Consider the following 12,907-nt stretch of genomic DNA (forward strand, 5'->3'; position numbering starts at 1 on the left):
AGTATCCTCACACCTTCGTGTCAACTGTCCAAAATGGGCCATCTTGATTATCACTTCAAAAGTTTTTCTCCCCTGCTGATAATAGCTTCTCTTAATTAATTAGCCTCTTCCAGTTGGTATGGATACTTCCACCTTTTCATGTTCTCTGTATGTATAAATATCTTCTTACTGTATGTTCCAGTCTATGCAGTCGATGAAGTGGGCTGTAGCCCATGAAAGCTTATGCTCAAATAAATGTGTTAGTCTCTAAGGTGCCACAAGGACTCCTGTTTTGTTTACTGAATTTTCAGAAGCTCCAAAATGTCCTGGTGGGAGGGGGTGTGTCTGAGCTCAGGGCTGAAAGCTTCAGATCTTTTTTATTGTGTCTGTGTTGCTTCTATTTCCCCCCTCCTACTCTCCCAATACTACATCGGGGGGCAGCCTGTTTGTTTTGCCCCACATGCAAAATACAATGGGAGATGCCATGACATTTGTGTCCTTTTAGAAACAGTTCTTCTGGGACTTGTGACAAAGTTCCTCCTCTACCTTGGTGGGTCCTGAGCTTATTGGCAATTTTGTTCACCTCAGTGATCTTCCCTTCTGGTGGAACCCACAGTCTGGGTCAACTCCTCCTGTGTCTGATCAGGAGTTGGGAGGTTTGGGGGGAACCCGGGCCCCCCCCTCTACTCCGGGTTCCAGCCCAGGGCCCTGTGGATTGCAGCTGTCTATAGTGCTCCTGTAACAGCTGCATGACAGCTACAACTCCCTGGGCTACTTCCCCAGGGCCTCCTCCAAACACCTTCTTTATCCTCATCACAGGACCTTCCTCCTGGTGTCTGATAACGCTTGTACTCCTTAGTCCTCCAGCAGCACACCATCTCACTCTCAGCTCCTTGCACTTCTTGCTCCCAGCTCCTCACACACGCACCTCACTTTATCCACATAGATGAGCAGAACATAAAGGATGCTGTCAGGGCCCTGACCTGGAGCCAGATGCCATCCAGCTGCTTCCAGAGCATGGGGAAGCTCTTCAACAATGACTTGATGGTACAACGCACCCCCAGCTGCTTTCCAGACTCCCTGTGTTGCCTCCCACTCTGTCCCCTGAGCTGTGTTTCAGGAGCAAAGCCCAGCTACACTGCTGGGGAAGCCATGTCACTGGATAGCCTGCCCTGTGGCTCACCAAGCAGCAGAAACCCTACAGAGGCTTTGCCTCAACCCAGGTGACCTGCTGCTTCCCTCACAGGCAGAGAACCCACCTTGATCTGGGGGCCTGTAAGAGCAATGGGCTGTTGGCCGTAATGCTGTCCCGAGGGAAACAAACTGTCACGGAGTGTGGGGGAGTCCGGCCCTGCACCCCCCGGGCTCCCTGCGATTCACAAGGACTCTCAGCCAGCCAGTAAAGCAGAAGGTTTATTTAGACGACAGGAATGCAGTCCAACACAGGTCTTGCAGGCACCGATAACAGGATCCCCCCTGTTAGGCCCATCTTGGGGCCCCAGGAGCCCCATAGCCCCCATTGGGGATCAGAGCCCTGTCTCTGCTTCCCTTCTTTCCCCAGCCAGCTCCAGTCTGCCCAACCCCCTCCGGCCCCTCCTCTCTGCTCAGCTTCTTTCCCGGGCCAGGAGGTCACCTGACCCCTTTGTCTCCAACACCTTTAGTTGCACCTTTGCAGGGGAGGTGCCCAGCCCATCAGTTGCTAGGAGACAGAGTGTCAGGCATTCGGTTGCACTGGCCTTTTGCTTTGCTAGATACTTAAGATCTGCACCCAGCATTCCCAGCCCCCAGTACGAACAGTCCCACTTCATCACACAAACTACCTAGTTTGGGAGGCTGCGTGGAGCTACCTGCACATGTGGGGTGGGAGAGGGAAATCTTTCTCCAGCTCATGCCGTCTGTTCTAGGGGAAGCCTCTATCTCTCCCCACGTTGTCCCTCGCTGTTGTGTGAGGGGTGGAGCAGGAGGAGGGATGGGAGTTCACAGAAAGCATGTGACTCTGTTTCCCCCGTCATATGTCTGAGTGTCTGGCTGGAGAGTCTTGCCCGCATGCTATTAGCCAGGATGGGTAAGAATGGTGTCCCTAGCCTCTGTTCGTCAGAGGATGGAGATGGATGGCAGGAGAGAGATCACTTGATCATTGCCTGTCAGGTTCACTCCCTCAGGGGCACCTGGCATTGGCCACTGTCGGTAGACAGATACTGGGCTAGATGGACCTTTGGTCTGACCCGGTACGGCCTTTCTTATGTTCTTATGTTCTTATGTTATGTTATGCTCGGGGTTCAGCTGATCGCCATATTTGGGGTCAGGAAGGAATTTTCCTCCAGGGTAGATTGGCAGTGGCCCTGGAGGTTTTTCGCCTTCCTCCGCAGCATGGGGCATGGGTCGCTTGCTGGAGGATTATCTGCTACTTGAAGTCTTTAAATCAGGATTTGGGGACTTCAACAGTTGAGTCAAGGGAGAGAATTATTTCAGGAGTGGGTGGGTCAGCTTTTGTGGCCTGCATCTTGCGGGAGGTCAGATTAGATGATCATAATGGTCCCTTCTGATCTTTAGTTCTATGATTCTATGTCTGTTCCCCAGGACACTGTGGTTGCCCTTGAAGCCTTAACCTTGTATGGCCTCAAGACCTACAGCAAAGAGGCCCTGACCTCCATGCTTCCATCTCCTCTGAGGGCTTCAGCCATGAGATCCAGTTGAACAACACCAACCAGCTTCTGCTGAGACGGCGCAGCTTCCAGACATCCCCAGCAGCTACACAGTGCAGGCTCAGGGCCAGGGGTGCCTGTTCCTCCAGGTCAGGCTGGGCAAGGGACAGGGGTCATCTCTGGGGGAAGACCCCATTGAGCCAGCCATGGGTGTAGGAAGGAGACGAGCGTACTCCGTGGTATTCAGCCTGGACTGGAGAGCAGGCAATTGGGAACTACCCTGCCCCAGGTCCCAAGGGCTGGGTGGATGGGGTAGCTAGGGGTCTAAGAGGGGTTTTTATGTCTCTCAGTCAGTGATGGTGGAGTTCCTCCTCACCAGGCCGGAGAAGCTGCTGTCTTCCAGGAGACCTGGTGACCAACTGCCAGACACAGCGGGACAGTGCAGCCACCCAACTTGCCCAATGCTCAGGATGGTCCTTTCCCCCGACTGTGTGAGACAGCAGGAGGCCTGGAGAGCATGGTTTGCTCTGTGACATCTGCCCCTGCACTGGGGCTCTCTGTCCATGTCTGCCTCTCTCTGTGTCTCCTGACAGGCCACCCTGCGATACAACATCCCTCCCGCCAAGGAGCGCCCTCACCTTTGCACTGTCTTTGCGGACGGAGTGCATCGGCCTGAAGGCTGCCCACTTTCCTGTCGCCGTTCACAGCCAATTGGAGACCCGCAGCTGCCACTCGCCATTCCTGTGTTCAGAGGCTTCTGGCTCTGTGAGCCTCCAGCTCTGTAGCAATCTCCAGACAGCCAGGGTTCCCCTTTCCCATTCCTCTTGGGAGGCCTAAGTGCTGCTCCGGACCCAGTCTTCCTAGGACAGGGTCCTCCCCCATCCTCCCAAGCACCATGGATGTTACTAGCCCTGGGGTGAGCCTCACCTTGTGGGATGTAAAGCGGTCCAGGCTGCGGCCCTGACATGGGCGGTGCTGATCACCCCCAGCTCCCCAGGAAGCCAGCAGTGTTTAGCATCTTGCAGGATTAGGCCCTGAAACACTAATGTGTAGGGACACGCACAACACACAGGCTGAACCAGCCCTGGCATTCACCTCAGACCTCCCCCACCCCACCCCCAGCTGTTTGTCACTCCAGCCTCCTCTGCCCTTCCCAGGCCTGGTTAGGGTCAGAATTGACGTCATGGCAGCGAGAGGGTGAGATCTCCCTGCTGTGAATCTCCAGACCCAACTGGAAGCAACAAATACCAGGAACTACTGGGAAATTGTTCTCTTGAGACTTGGCACACAGTTGGTAGGGGAGGTGCTATGGAGAGTAAATAGGGGGGGTACATATCCAGGAGTGTGTGTATTTATTACACTGCAGTTATGGAGAGGGATGATGGCAGGAGAATGCCTACAAAGAGAAGCAGATCTCTCTGTCGGGCTCCCAAAGGCCAAGCTGGAATCCGTCTGCTCCGTGGATCACAGGATGATGTTACTCTCTTCTATCTCTGGGCTCTTGCTGCAGCAACACTGGGCACTGTGTCCACCAGCCTGGTGCTCATCGAGGCGAAGATGCTGTCTGGCTACAACCCTGTGACAGAGTCCTTGGAAGAGGTGAGTGTGCACCCAGCCACCTACAGGCCTCCATAGAGTCTGTGTGCAGGGAAAACTGGTTTGTATCCATGAGGAGGCTTATCTGCAAAGTGGTAAGAAGAAATGTCTGTGTGCATTCCAATGGCCAGTTCTAGCTCTTCTCCTCCCAGGGGCCACAACACACACAGTCCATCCCAGGACTCTAGGAGTGGGATTCTGGTCACCAAGGACAATCACCTTCCCCTGAATGTATCACACTTGCTTGCATGCAGGCAAGACTCCCTGGAGACAGATGTTCCATGCTGGAGTCTTTGTTTGGGTTTGTTTTCTATTCTCAGTTAAATAAAATGCCTGCGGTGAAGAAAATTGAAAGAGAAGTCGAGCAGGTCACCCTCTACTTGGATGAGGTGAGTTCAACTCAAACTTCCTTTTAGCTCTAAAATAAACTAGTCTCTAATTTCTAGCGCCAGCCTGAGACACCTATAGCCTGATTCGCAAGGGCGTTGAGCACCAATAGTGCCTGCTGATTTCACCTGGAGCAGTGTATGGTCGGCACCTCAAAGAACCAGGCCCAACTAACCCAGTGCAGCTCATTGTTCCTCTCTAGTGATTGGACCATGTAGAGAGTTCGAGTCTTTTGCTGCTTTTGTGTTACCTGACCTGATCCTTTAGCTGAAGCAGGAGGGGCTCATGCTTTTAGATCCAGAGATGCCAGATTCAGTCCCCACACACAATCCAACCAGGATGTCATTGCCAACAAGAAGGGATCCAATTTTACAGTTGGTTGTAGTAGGTGGTGAGGTAAGGACATTGTAGAGGAAATAACCTTGGGTCGAGTCATCATGAGTTGATTCCTTTTAAATGAAATTGAAGGATGATCAATGCCAGGTCATCACGAGCTGTGGTTTTTTTATTTCAAAAGGGCAGCTTTTGGGAAATTAAGGGTGTTAGTTAAAGAAGTCAGCTGGACTGATGAACTCAAGGACTTAAATGTGGAAGAGGCTTGGAGTTTCTTCAAATCAACTATACAAAACCTATCTGACTGTAAGCAGAGTCAGGATGAGCCCCACCCTGACATCTGGTGGTAAATTATGGGGAGTGCGGAAAGTGTTGCATTGGTATTTCGGTTATTTGCATGGGCACTCCCACCCCACTTAGCATACCGCAAAGCAGCATGGGATGGTTATTTTCATAGCTGTGGGAGCCCCAATTTCGTTGTTATTGGGGCAGGAGGAATGAAATGTTGTCACCCTGATTGGGTAAATGGGGAACTACAAAATTGTCTTGTGATGGGGGGTTTCATTGTCAGCTGGATAGCGCTTGCTAGCTGGGGCACATGGGTTCCAAAACCCATTGAAGAGAGAGAGGCTGGGGACAGAGATCTGTACTTGGTGGTATAGGCTTCTTGTGTGAGCCAGAAGCACCAGTTCCACCTATGCCTCTCTCCACTGTGGAATGTCAGAGTTAATTTTTGATTCCCTTAAGAATCTAAATGCAGGTTACTGAGCTGAATTCACTAGTACTGGGGCTCCCCTACTAAGAGCTGGAATCACTGAAGAGCTGGACTTGCTGAGCTGAGAGCACTGAGTACTGTGCTAATGAGTCGGGGAGCCTGAAGCCATACTGTGGAGCAGAGCAGCTGGCAGAGCAGAGTGGAGCAGTTTGTGCAGCCACTGGGTGAGTGGAGCCAAGCAGCTTGTGAGGACAGCTGGAGTGGCTCATAGGACAGCTGGTGGACCAGAGCAGCCCACAGAGCAAGCGGAGCGGAGCTGTTTGCGGGGACGACTAGTGGAAGCAGAACCCCACGAAGAGGCAGGACAGTTGGCCCCAAACCACGTAAGGTGCCCCTTTTCTACCCAGGCTGGGGAGGGGGACCTCTGCAGAGAGACTCTTGAGCTCTGGGGCTGCACTGACCCGGGACAGAGACTTTTGGGACTGTGGGTGGTTTGGGGGTTGCTGGACTCAAGGGCCCCGAGAGAAGGACATGGCCCAATTTGCTGGAGTGGGTCTTTGCTCACGGTTTGATCTATGAACTCTAGCTGAGGTATTTTCACAGTTTAATGCTTGTTGTTTGTCATGTAATTAAACCTTTTCTGCTACACTAGACTCTGTGCTTGCGAGAGGGGAAGTATTGCCTCTTCGAGGCGCCCAGGGGTGAGTGTAAGATTTTCCCAGGTCACTGGGTGGGGGCTCGAGCTGGTTTTGCATTATGTTGTGGGGAAGGGACCCCTATGTATTGAACCCGGCCCTTGCTGCTATCGTTTCGGCCCGGCAGAAGGGTTACATGACATTTTTGCATCCCAAGTAAGGGGAAGAAACTTGTAGAAAAAGGCTATAGACCCAGAAGAATGAATAACCACCTCAACAGGGTTATTAGGAGTAAGCGGAGAGCTTATAGGGAATGGAAAAAGGGGTTGACTCGTAAAGAAAGCTACAGCTTGGAGTCTAGAAAATGTTGGCATAAAGTAAGAATTGCTAAAAGTCAAGCGCCTACCTTGGAAATTTAAAAAAAAAGCCTATTCTTATTAGTTTTGTTATATAAATAACAAGTGAATAAGGAAGGATGAGGTTGGGCCATTATGCAGTGTGGATGGGAAGAATATTAAAGCTAATCTAGATGTGGCCCAAAGCTAATCTAGATGTGGCCTCGGTTTTCAGTAAGGATGATAATGTGGAACCTGGGCATGAAGGCAGGACAGTTGTTGGAAATGAGTGTCTAGAATTGAAAATTACCACATCTGAGGTGGAAGGAAAATTTAAAGAGCTTAATGTGCTCAAATCAGGGGGACTGGATAATATCCATCCCAAAATACTGAAAACTGCACAAGATTCCTAGTCTCATAGCAATGATTTTTAATAAAGCCACCTATTTGGGGGTAATACCATATGAGTGGAGAATAGCTAACATCATACCTCTATTTTAAAAAGGGAAGAAAAGTGATCTGGTCAATTATAGCCTGATCTCAGTAGTATGCAAGGTTTTAGAGCAAATTGTGAAGGCAAGAATGATTATACTGATAGAGGTAAATGGATGCAATGCAGTATGGGTGTACCAAAGGTCCCAGACCGATCTCCTTCTTTGGGAAAATAACTAATTTTTTAGATAAGGGAAGTGCAGTAGATCTAATATACTTGGACTGCAGTAAAGCATTTGACATAGTACCACATGGGAAGTTACTAGTTAAATTAGGGAAGACAGGGTCAGTACAAGCATTGTATAGTGGAAAAGGAACTGGCTAAAGGGGAGAAAGCAATAGTTATGCTGAAAGGTGGATTATCGGACTGGAGTGAGGTTACTAGCAAAGCTCCTCAGTGATCGGTCTTGGGGCCAATCTTATTCAATATTTTATTAATGACCTTAGCACAAAAAAAGGAAATTTGCTGATGATACAAAGTTGGGAGGCATCGTCAGTAGAGAGGAGGATCGGAATATTACACAGGAACATGTGGATGACTTTGAAGACTGGAATGACAGAAATGGAATAAAATTCAATAGTACAAAGTGAAAGGACATGCACTTAGGTTCTAATAAGAATTTCTGCTACAAGCTGGGGGCTCATCAGTTAGATGGGCACAGAAAGAGAGAGGCCTGGGTGTGAGGGCTGCCCATAGGATGACTATGAGACACCAATGTGATGTGGTTGAGAAAAGAGCAAATGTGATCCTAGTATGTATCAGGTGTCACACTCAGGGAAGTGATGTCTCAGGCGAGTCATTTCCAGTAGAGACAGAGAAATAATAATGCCATTATTCAAGGCACTGGTAAGACCTCATCTGGAATATTGTGTACAATTTCTGGTTGTCCACTTTCAGGAAAAATTAATTTAAACTGAAACAGAGGCAGACAAGAGCTGTTAGTATGATCAGGGGAATGAAGGGCATATTTTATGAGATGATACTGGAAGAGCTTGGCTTATTCATTCTAGCAAGAAAAAGGCTGATTGTTCACGATAAATACATCGGGGTAAATGACAGGGAGGGTGAAGAGCAATTTAAGCTAAAGTACAATGCTGGCACAAGAACAAATGGATGTAAATTAGCCATGAACAAATTCAGGCTGGAAATGAGAAGTTTTCTAACCATCAGAGGGGTGAGGTTCTGGAACAACCCCCCAGTAGTTGTGGGGGGGGGGGGAACCACTGAATTAGTTTCAAGAGAGAGCTGGATGAATTTATGAGTGTAACTGTATGATGGGGGTGTATGTGATGGTGGAGGCAGGGCTCAGCAGCCCTGTGGCTCACTTCTGGCTTATGTCCTGTGTTCCTAAAGCTCATGCTTCGGGGCTTCAGCCAACCACCTGCAAGGGCCAGGAAGGGATTTTTTTTTCCCCAATGTAGTTTGGGAGGGGTTTTGTTAATCGCCTTCCTCTGAAGCAACAGGGATGGCTGGAGCTGAAGATGAGACTGGGGGAGGGTGGGCCAGAGCTGACGTGGCAATGAGCATTTTCTCTCTCTCAGGTGCTGGGCTGGCTGGGTCTTGCTCACAAGCTCAGGGTCTAACATCACCATGTCAGATTGGCAAGGACCCTGGTTTTTTTCCTCCTGTGTCTGCGGTGTGAGAGTGTGAGTCACATGCCAGGATTATCTGGGTATATCTCACTTAATCCTCAGTCACTGGTGCACCTTAGTCCCTCCTAGACTCTGCCTATGGCACATAATAGTCTAGTCTCCTGAGGACTGTAATACTTGGTATCATTTTGGTTGGGTTTAGTGTGTGGGTGCTGAGTGGTGGTGGTGGCCTGTGATATACAGCAGGTCAGACTAGGTGATCGTGAGGGGTGTCCTTTCTGGCTTTAAACTCTGTGTCTCTCTGACAGTTGCACACTGTCTCTGTTTTACACCAGTCCACAGTATGTAACATGCTGCCAGATCTGAAGTCTCCACTCATTCACACTGGTGCTAACATTCAGACGACTGCACAAGGTGCATGTCAGGGGACAATCAGGCCCCAGGTGTCTAAAGATTGGCACAAATAGAGGCACCCACAGTTCAAGGCCACTTTTGCCCATTTGAGCATCAAGGTATAAAGAAAGGGGAAAGCGCCCATGGGACTACAGCTGGGATCAGGGGTGACCATGGTGTATAGTGAAAAGAAGCCTCTCTAAATGGGACTAGGATGACAGTGCGGTTCCTCCCCTGAGACTCCTGCATTGCCATGGTGGGTGACCTCTCCCTGTAGAGGCTGGCTCTAGGGGAACATGAGGGATTATCACACAAGATCTTTGTTCTGGCTGTAACGTCTGCCTTTGCATCTCTGCTCTTTAGCTGACTTGGGATTCTCAGTACCATACCCTTGTGATGCAGCAAGACATCCAAGTGAAGGACCTGAAGCCTGCTAATGTGAAGGTCTATGATTACTACATGTCGGGTGAGCTCAGAACTGCTGACCAGTGGCTATATTACTGCCAGGGCTGGCTCCAGACCCCAGCGCGCCAAGCGCATGCTCGGGGCGGCATGCCGCGGGGGGCGCTCTGCCTGTCACCGGGAGGGCGGCAGGCGGCTCCGGTGGACCTCCCGCAGGCATGCCTGCGGATGCTCCACCGGAGCTGCAGGACCAGCGGACCCTCCGCAGGCACGTCTGCAGGAAGTCCACCAGAGCTGCGGGACCGGTGACCGCCAAAGTGCCCCCCGCGGTGTGCTGCCGTGCTTGGGGGCGGTGAAATTGCTAGAGCCGCCCCTGATTACTGCAGAAGTCTGGGGCCTGATCCTGCAAGGCGCTGGGCACTCACAGCGTCCCTTCAAGTAGATGCCTGTCATGGTAGCTCCGCACCTCTCAGGATTAGGCCCTTAATGAGCAATTTGTAGTGGCAGCTCAGAACTTCAGAGTCCTACAAATCGAAGCTGCTGGCGAGACCTGTCTGCTAGCTAATAAATGGCCAATCCCTCCCGCAGCACTGCGTCCTGGGCAGGCCTGCCCCCTGCTGTACACTTGCTAGTCGAGTGTGCTCTCCAGTGTCCCAGTGAGCAGTCTGGGTACTGCAGCAGAGTGAGCGCTAGAGTGACTCAGATCGGGGCCATGGGCAGAGATTTCCCTCCAGAGACCCAAGGCTGTAGAACTTGCTCTTCATGCGGAGCCAGCTGAGCCCAGAGCTTGCTAATGTCAGGGCATGCTGCCAGTGCCAGTGCTTTCATAATGGATGGATTGATGATGTCTCCTCTGGGGGCCTGACCCTTCCAACAAAAGAACAGGATGGAACCCAAAAGGAGCTTTCCTTTTGTGTGAGGGAATGTAGCCAGAGAGGCCAGATGCACAATGGTGGGTGGTTTAGGTAATAGGGACAATAATATATCTCATCTGCCCTAGGATCTTCAAGAGGAGAGGAGCTAGAGACATATCAGGGAGTAGTGTTGTTCTGGGCCAACTCTGTGGCCACCGAGGAGGTCACTATGCTTGGAATGCACTGCTCCAAAAGCCAAGGCCCTGACCACTCAAGCTAAAGGGAAATCTCCAATAGCTGATACCAGTGCAGGGCCTATGACACACAGATGAGCAGTTCTGAGTCTAGCCAGTCTAGGGTATTGGTAGGCCCTCTTTTTATTATGAGCAAGTGTGCTGGCACTGCATTTGGCTCTTCTTTCATGGTTTCTGACAAATGTGTTTCATAGTCAATTCCCCTGCCTCTTACAGAAGAAAATGCTGTGACAGACTACGGTGCCCCCTGCCTGTGAGGTGAGTAGGTGGTGCAGCCGCTCATGCTTTGTATGTGACTGTCTGGCGCACGCTGGGAGGCCTGAAAATTTCATTCAAGAAAAACACCAGTCTGGGTAAAAGCATGTTGAGGGTGGGAGGGAACTGGCCTACAGCAGAACCCTGTTTATCTGATCAACATAAATCCAAAGAACTGGAGAATGGGGAAGCACAATGCTGCAGCGCTCTCTAGTGGCCACAGGGGAGCTCGCCCCCTTCTGGACCTGCGTGTGCTGGTTGTCCGGTTAGCACGAACAAACGCTTAATGGAGGGTCGGATAAACGGGGTTTGACTGTAATTAAGGGGATTGCTTCTGCCAGTATTTAAATTGGGGTGATGAGCTTGTTGCTGTGGAGATGAAAGAATCTGTAATGCTGATCCCGCCGAGCCATCCAGTTACCCAGCTTGGGGCTGGCTGGAAATGGCGCTGGAATGACGGAAGGCTGCAGAGCTGTCTCCAGGGTCCCTGAGTGCTCAGGCCCTGGGGCGTGTGTTAGTTGGTCAGTAGGAGTCGTGCACCTCCAGTTGCCATAACAATGGCTCTACTCTGTGGCTGCAGAACTCAGTAGCAAGTTAACTTGTTAGGGGACCATGTCATTATTGCAAGGATTTTACTGAGTCCCAAAATGGATCCTGATCACTCTGTATTTAGAGAGAGCATTGGCCTGTTAAACCCAGGGTTGTGAGTTCAATCCTTGAGGGGTCATTTAGGGAACTGGGGTAAAAAAACAAACAGCTGTCTGGGGATTGGTCCTGCTTTGTGCAGGGGGTTGGACTAGATGACCTCCTGAGGTCCCTTCCAACCCTGATATTCTATGAACATCTGTTTCAGGATCCTCCTCATGAGACAGGGCTGTGTATGAGCAGAGAACTGGACTTGGATTTTGGACATCTAGGCCCCGTTCTCGGCTCTGCTGGATGACCCTGGACAAATAATTTGATCTGTGCACTTTCCTTTCCCCTTATCTGTACAAGGGGCATGGGAGTGGGAAGATACCTGTCTCCAAAGGGTGAGGTGACGCTCAGCTTATTCATGTGTGCAAAGCACTTTAGCATTCTCAGATGAAAGATGCTGCGGGGGCAAAAAGTTATTGTAATGAACAAAATGTTAGTGTAATGCATAGGCAATACACCTCTACCCAGATAGAACGCTGTCCTCGGGAGCCAAAAAATCTTACCACACTATAAGTGGAACCCTGTTATATCGAGGTAGCAGCAGGGTAGCGGTGGCAGGGCTCCAATGGTGATTTAAAGGGCCCGGGGCCCCCCGCAGCGGCCAGAGGTCTGAGCCCTTTAAAGCGCCGCTTGAGCCCCACTGCCGGAGCCCCGGGGTAGCGGCAGCAGGGCTCCAGTAGTGATTTAAAGAGCCCTGGACTCTGGCCACCGCAGGGAGCCCCAGGCCCTTTAAATCTCCGCCCAAGCCCCGCTGCCAGCTATAATGCAGTAAAGCAGCCCCGCCCCCCAGAGCGCTGCTTTAACGCGTTATATCCAAATTTGTGTTATATCAGGTCATGTTATATCAAGGTAGAGGTGTACGACCTTCTGCTGGATGGAATCAGCACCACCCTACGCTGTCAGTGGAGTGAGATTCTCCTTTAGCTTTAGCTCAAGTGGTTGCAGCCTGGGATGTTGAAGCAGCAGGAGGGGATTGCTATCCTTGCTGTTGCTGGGAAGTTTCATGCAGCCAAAGTGTCCTAAATCTCTATCAGCCACTTGTGTTATTTTTTCTCAGGGTTGTGTGTGTTTCTTTTTTTCTTTCCCACTCCCAACGTCAGTCAGGGACACTTTGTAAGTCCTTTGCTTTCCTTTTCACAGGATTGGGACAGTCAGCTGCTGACAGCTTTCCAACAGTCCTCTGTCAATCGTGCCCCACTGATGTCAGATACCATAGTGAGAGATTATGGATGATGGGACTAATCAATTACCGGAACCAGGGAACTCACATCTACTGATCATGCACCAACATCATCCCTGTGGGATCCCCTCATTCTGCAGTGACCATCAAACCAACCTTGCAT

General features: G+C 50.6%; 1 protein-coding gene across 1 annotated transcript; it reads left to right on the plus strand.

Annotated features, from left to right (window-relative positions):
• The first annotated feature begins 936 nt into the window (after positions 1 to 936).
• Positions 937 to 10,870, plus strand: LOC120372122 (alpha-2-macroglobulin-like protein 1). Its single transcript, XM_039488928.1, has 6 exons — positions 937 to 1,026; positions 2,560 to 2,773; positions 3,991 to 4,223; positions 4,541 to 4,609; positions 9,467 to 9,569; positions 10,830 to 10,870. Exons 3-6 carry the CDS (start codon positions 3,993 to 3,995, stop codon positions 10,868 to 10,870), a joined length of 444 nt encoding a protein of 147 aa, XP_039344862.1. The 5' UTR covers positions 937 to 1,026; positions 2,560 to 2,773; positions 3,991 to 3,992.
• Positions 10,871 to 12,907: the final 2,037 nt, after the last annotated feature.

The sequence above is a fragment of the Mauremys reevesii genome, linkage group 1 (genome assembly GCF_016161935.1).
Source record: "Mauremys reevesii isolate NIE-2019 linkage group 1, ASM1616193v1, whole genome shotgun sequence".
Taxonomy (NCBI): Eukaryota; Metazoa; Chordata; order Testudines; family Geoemydidae; genus Mauremys; species Mauremys reevesii.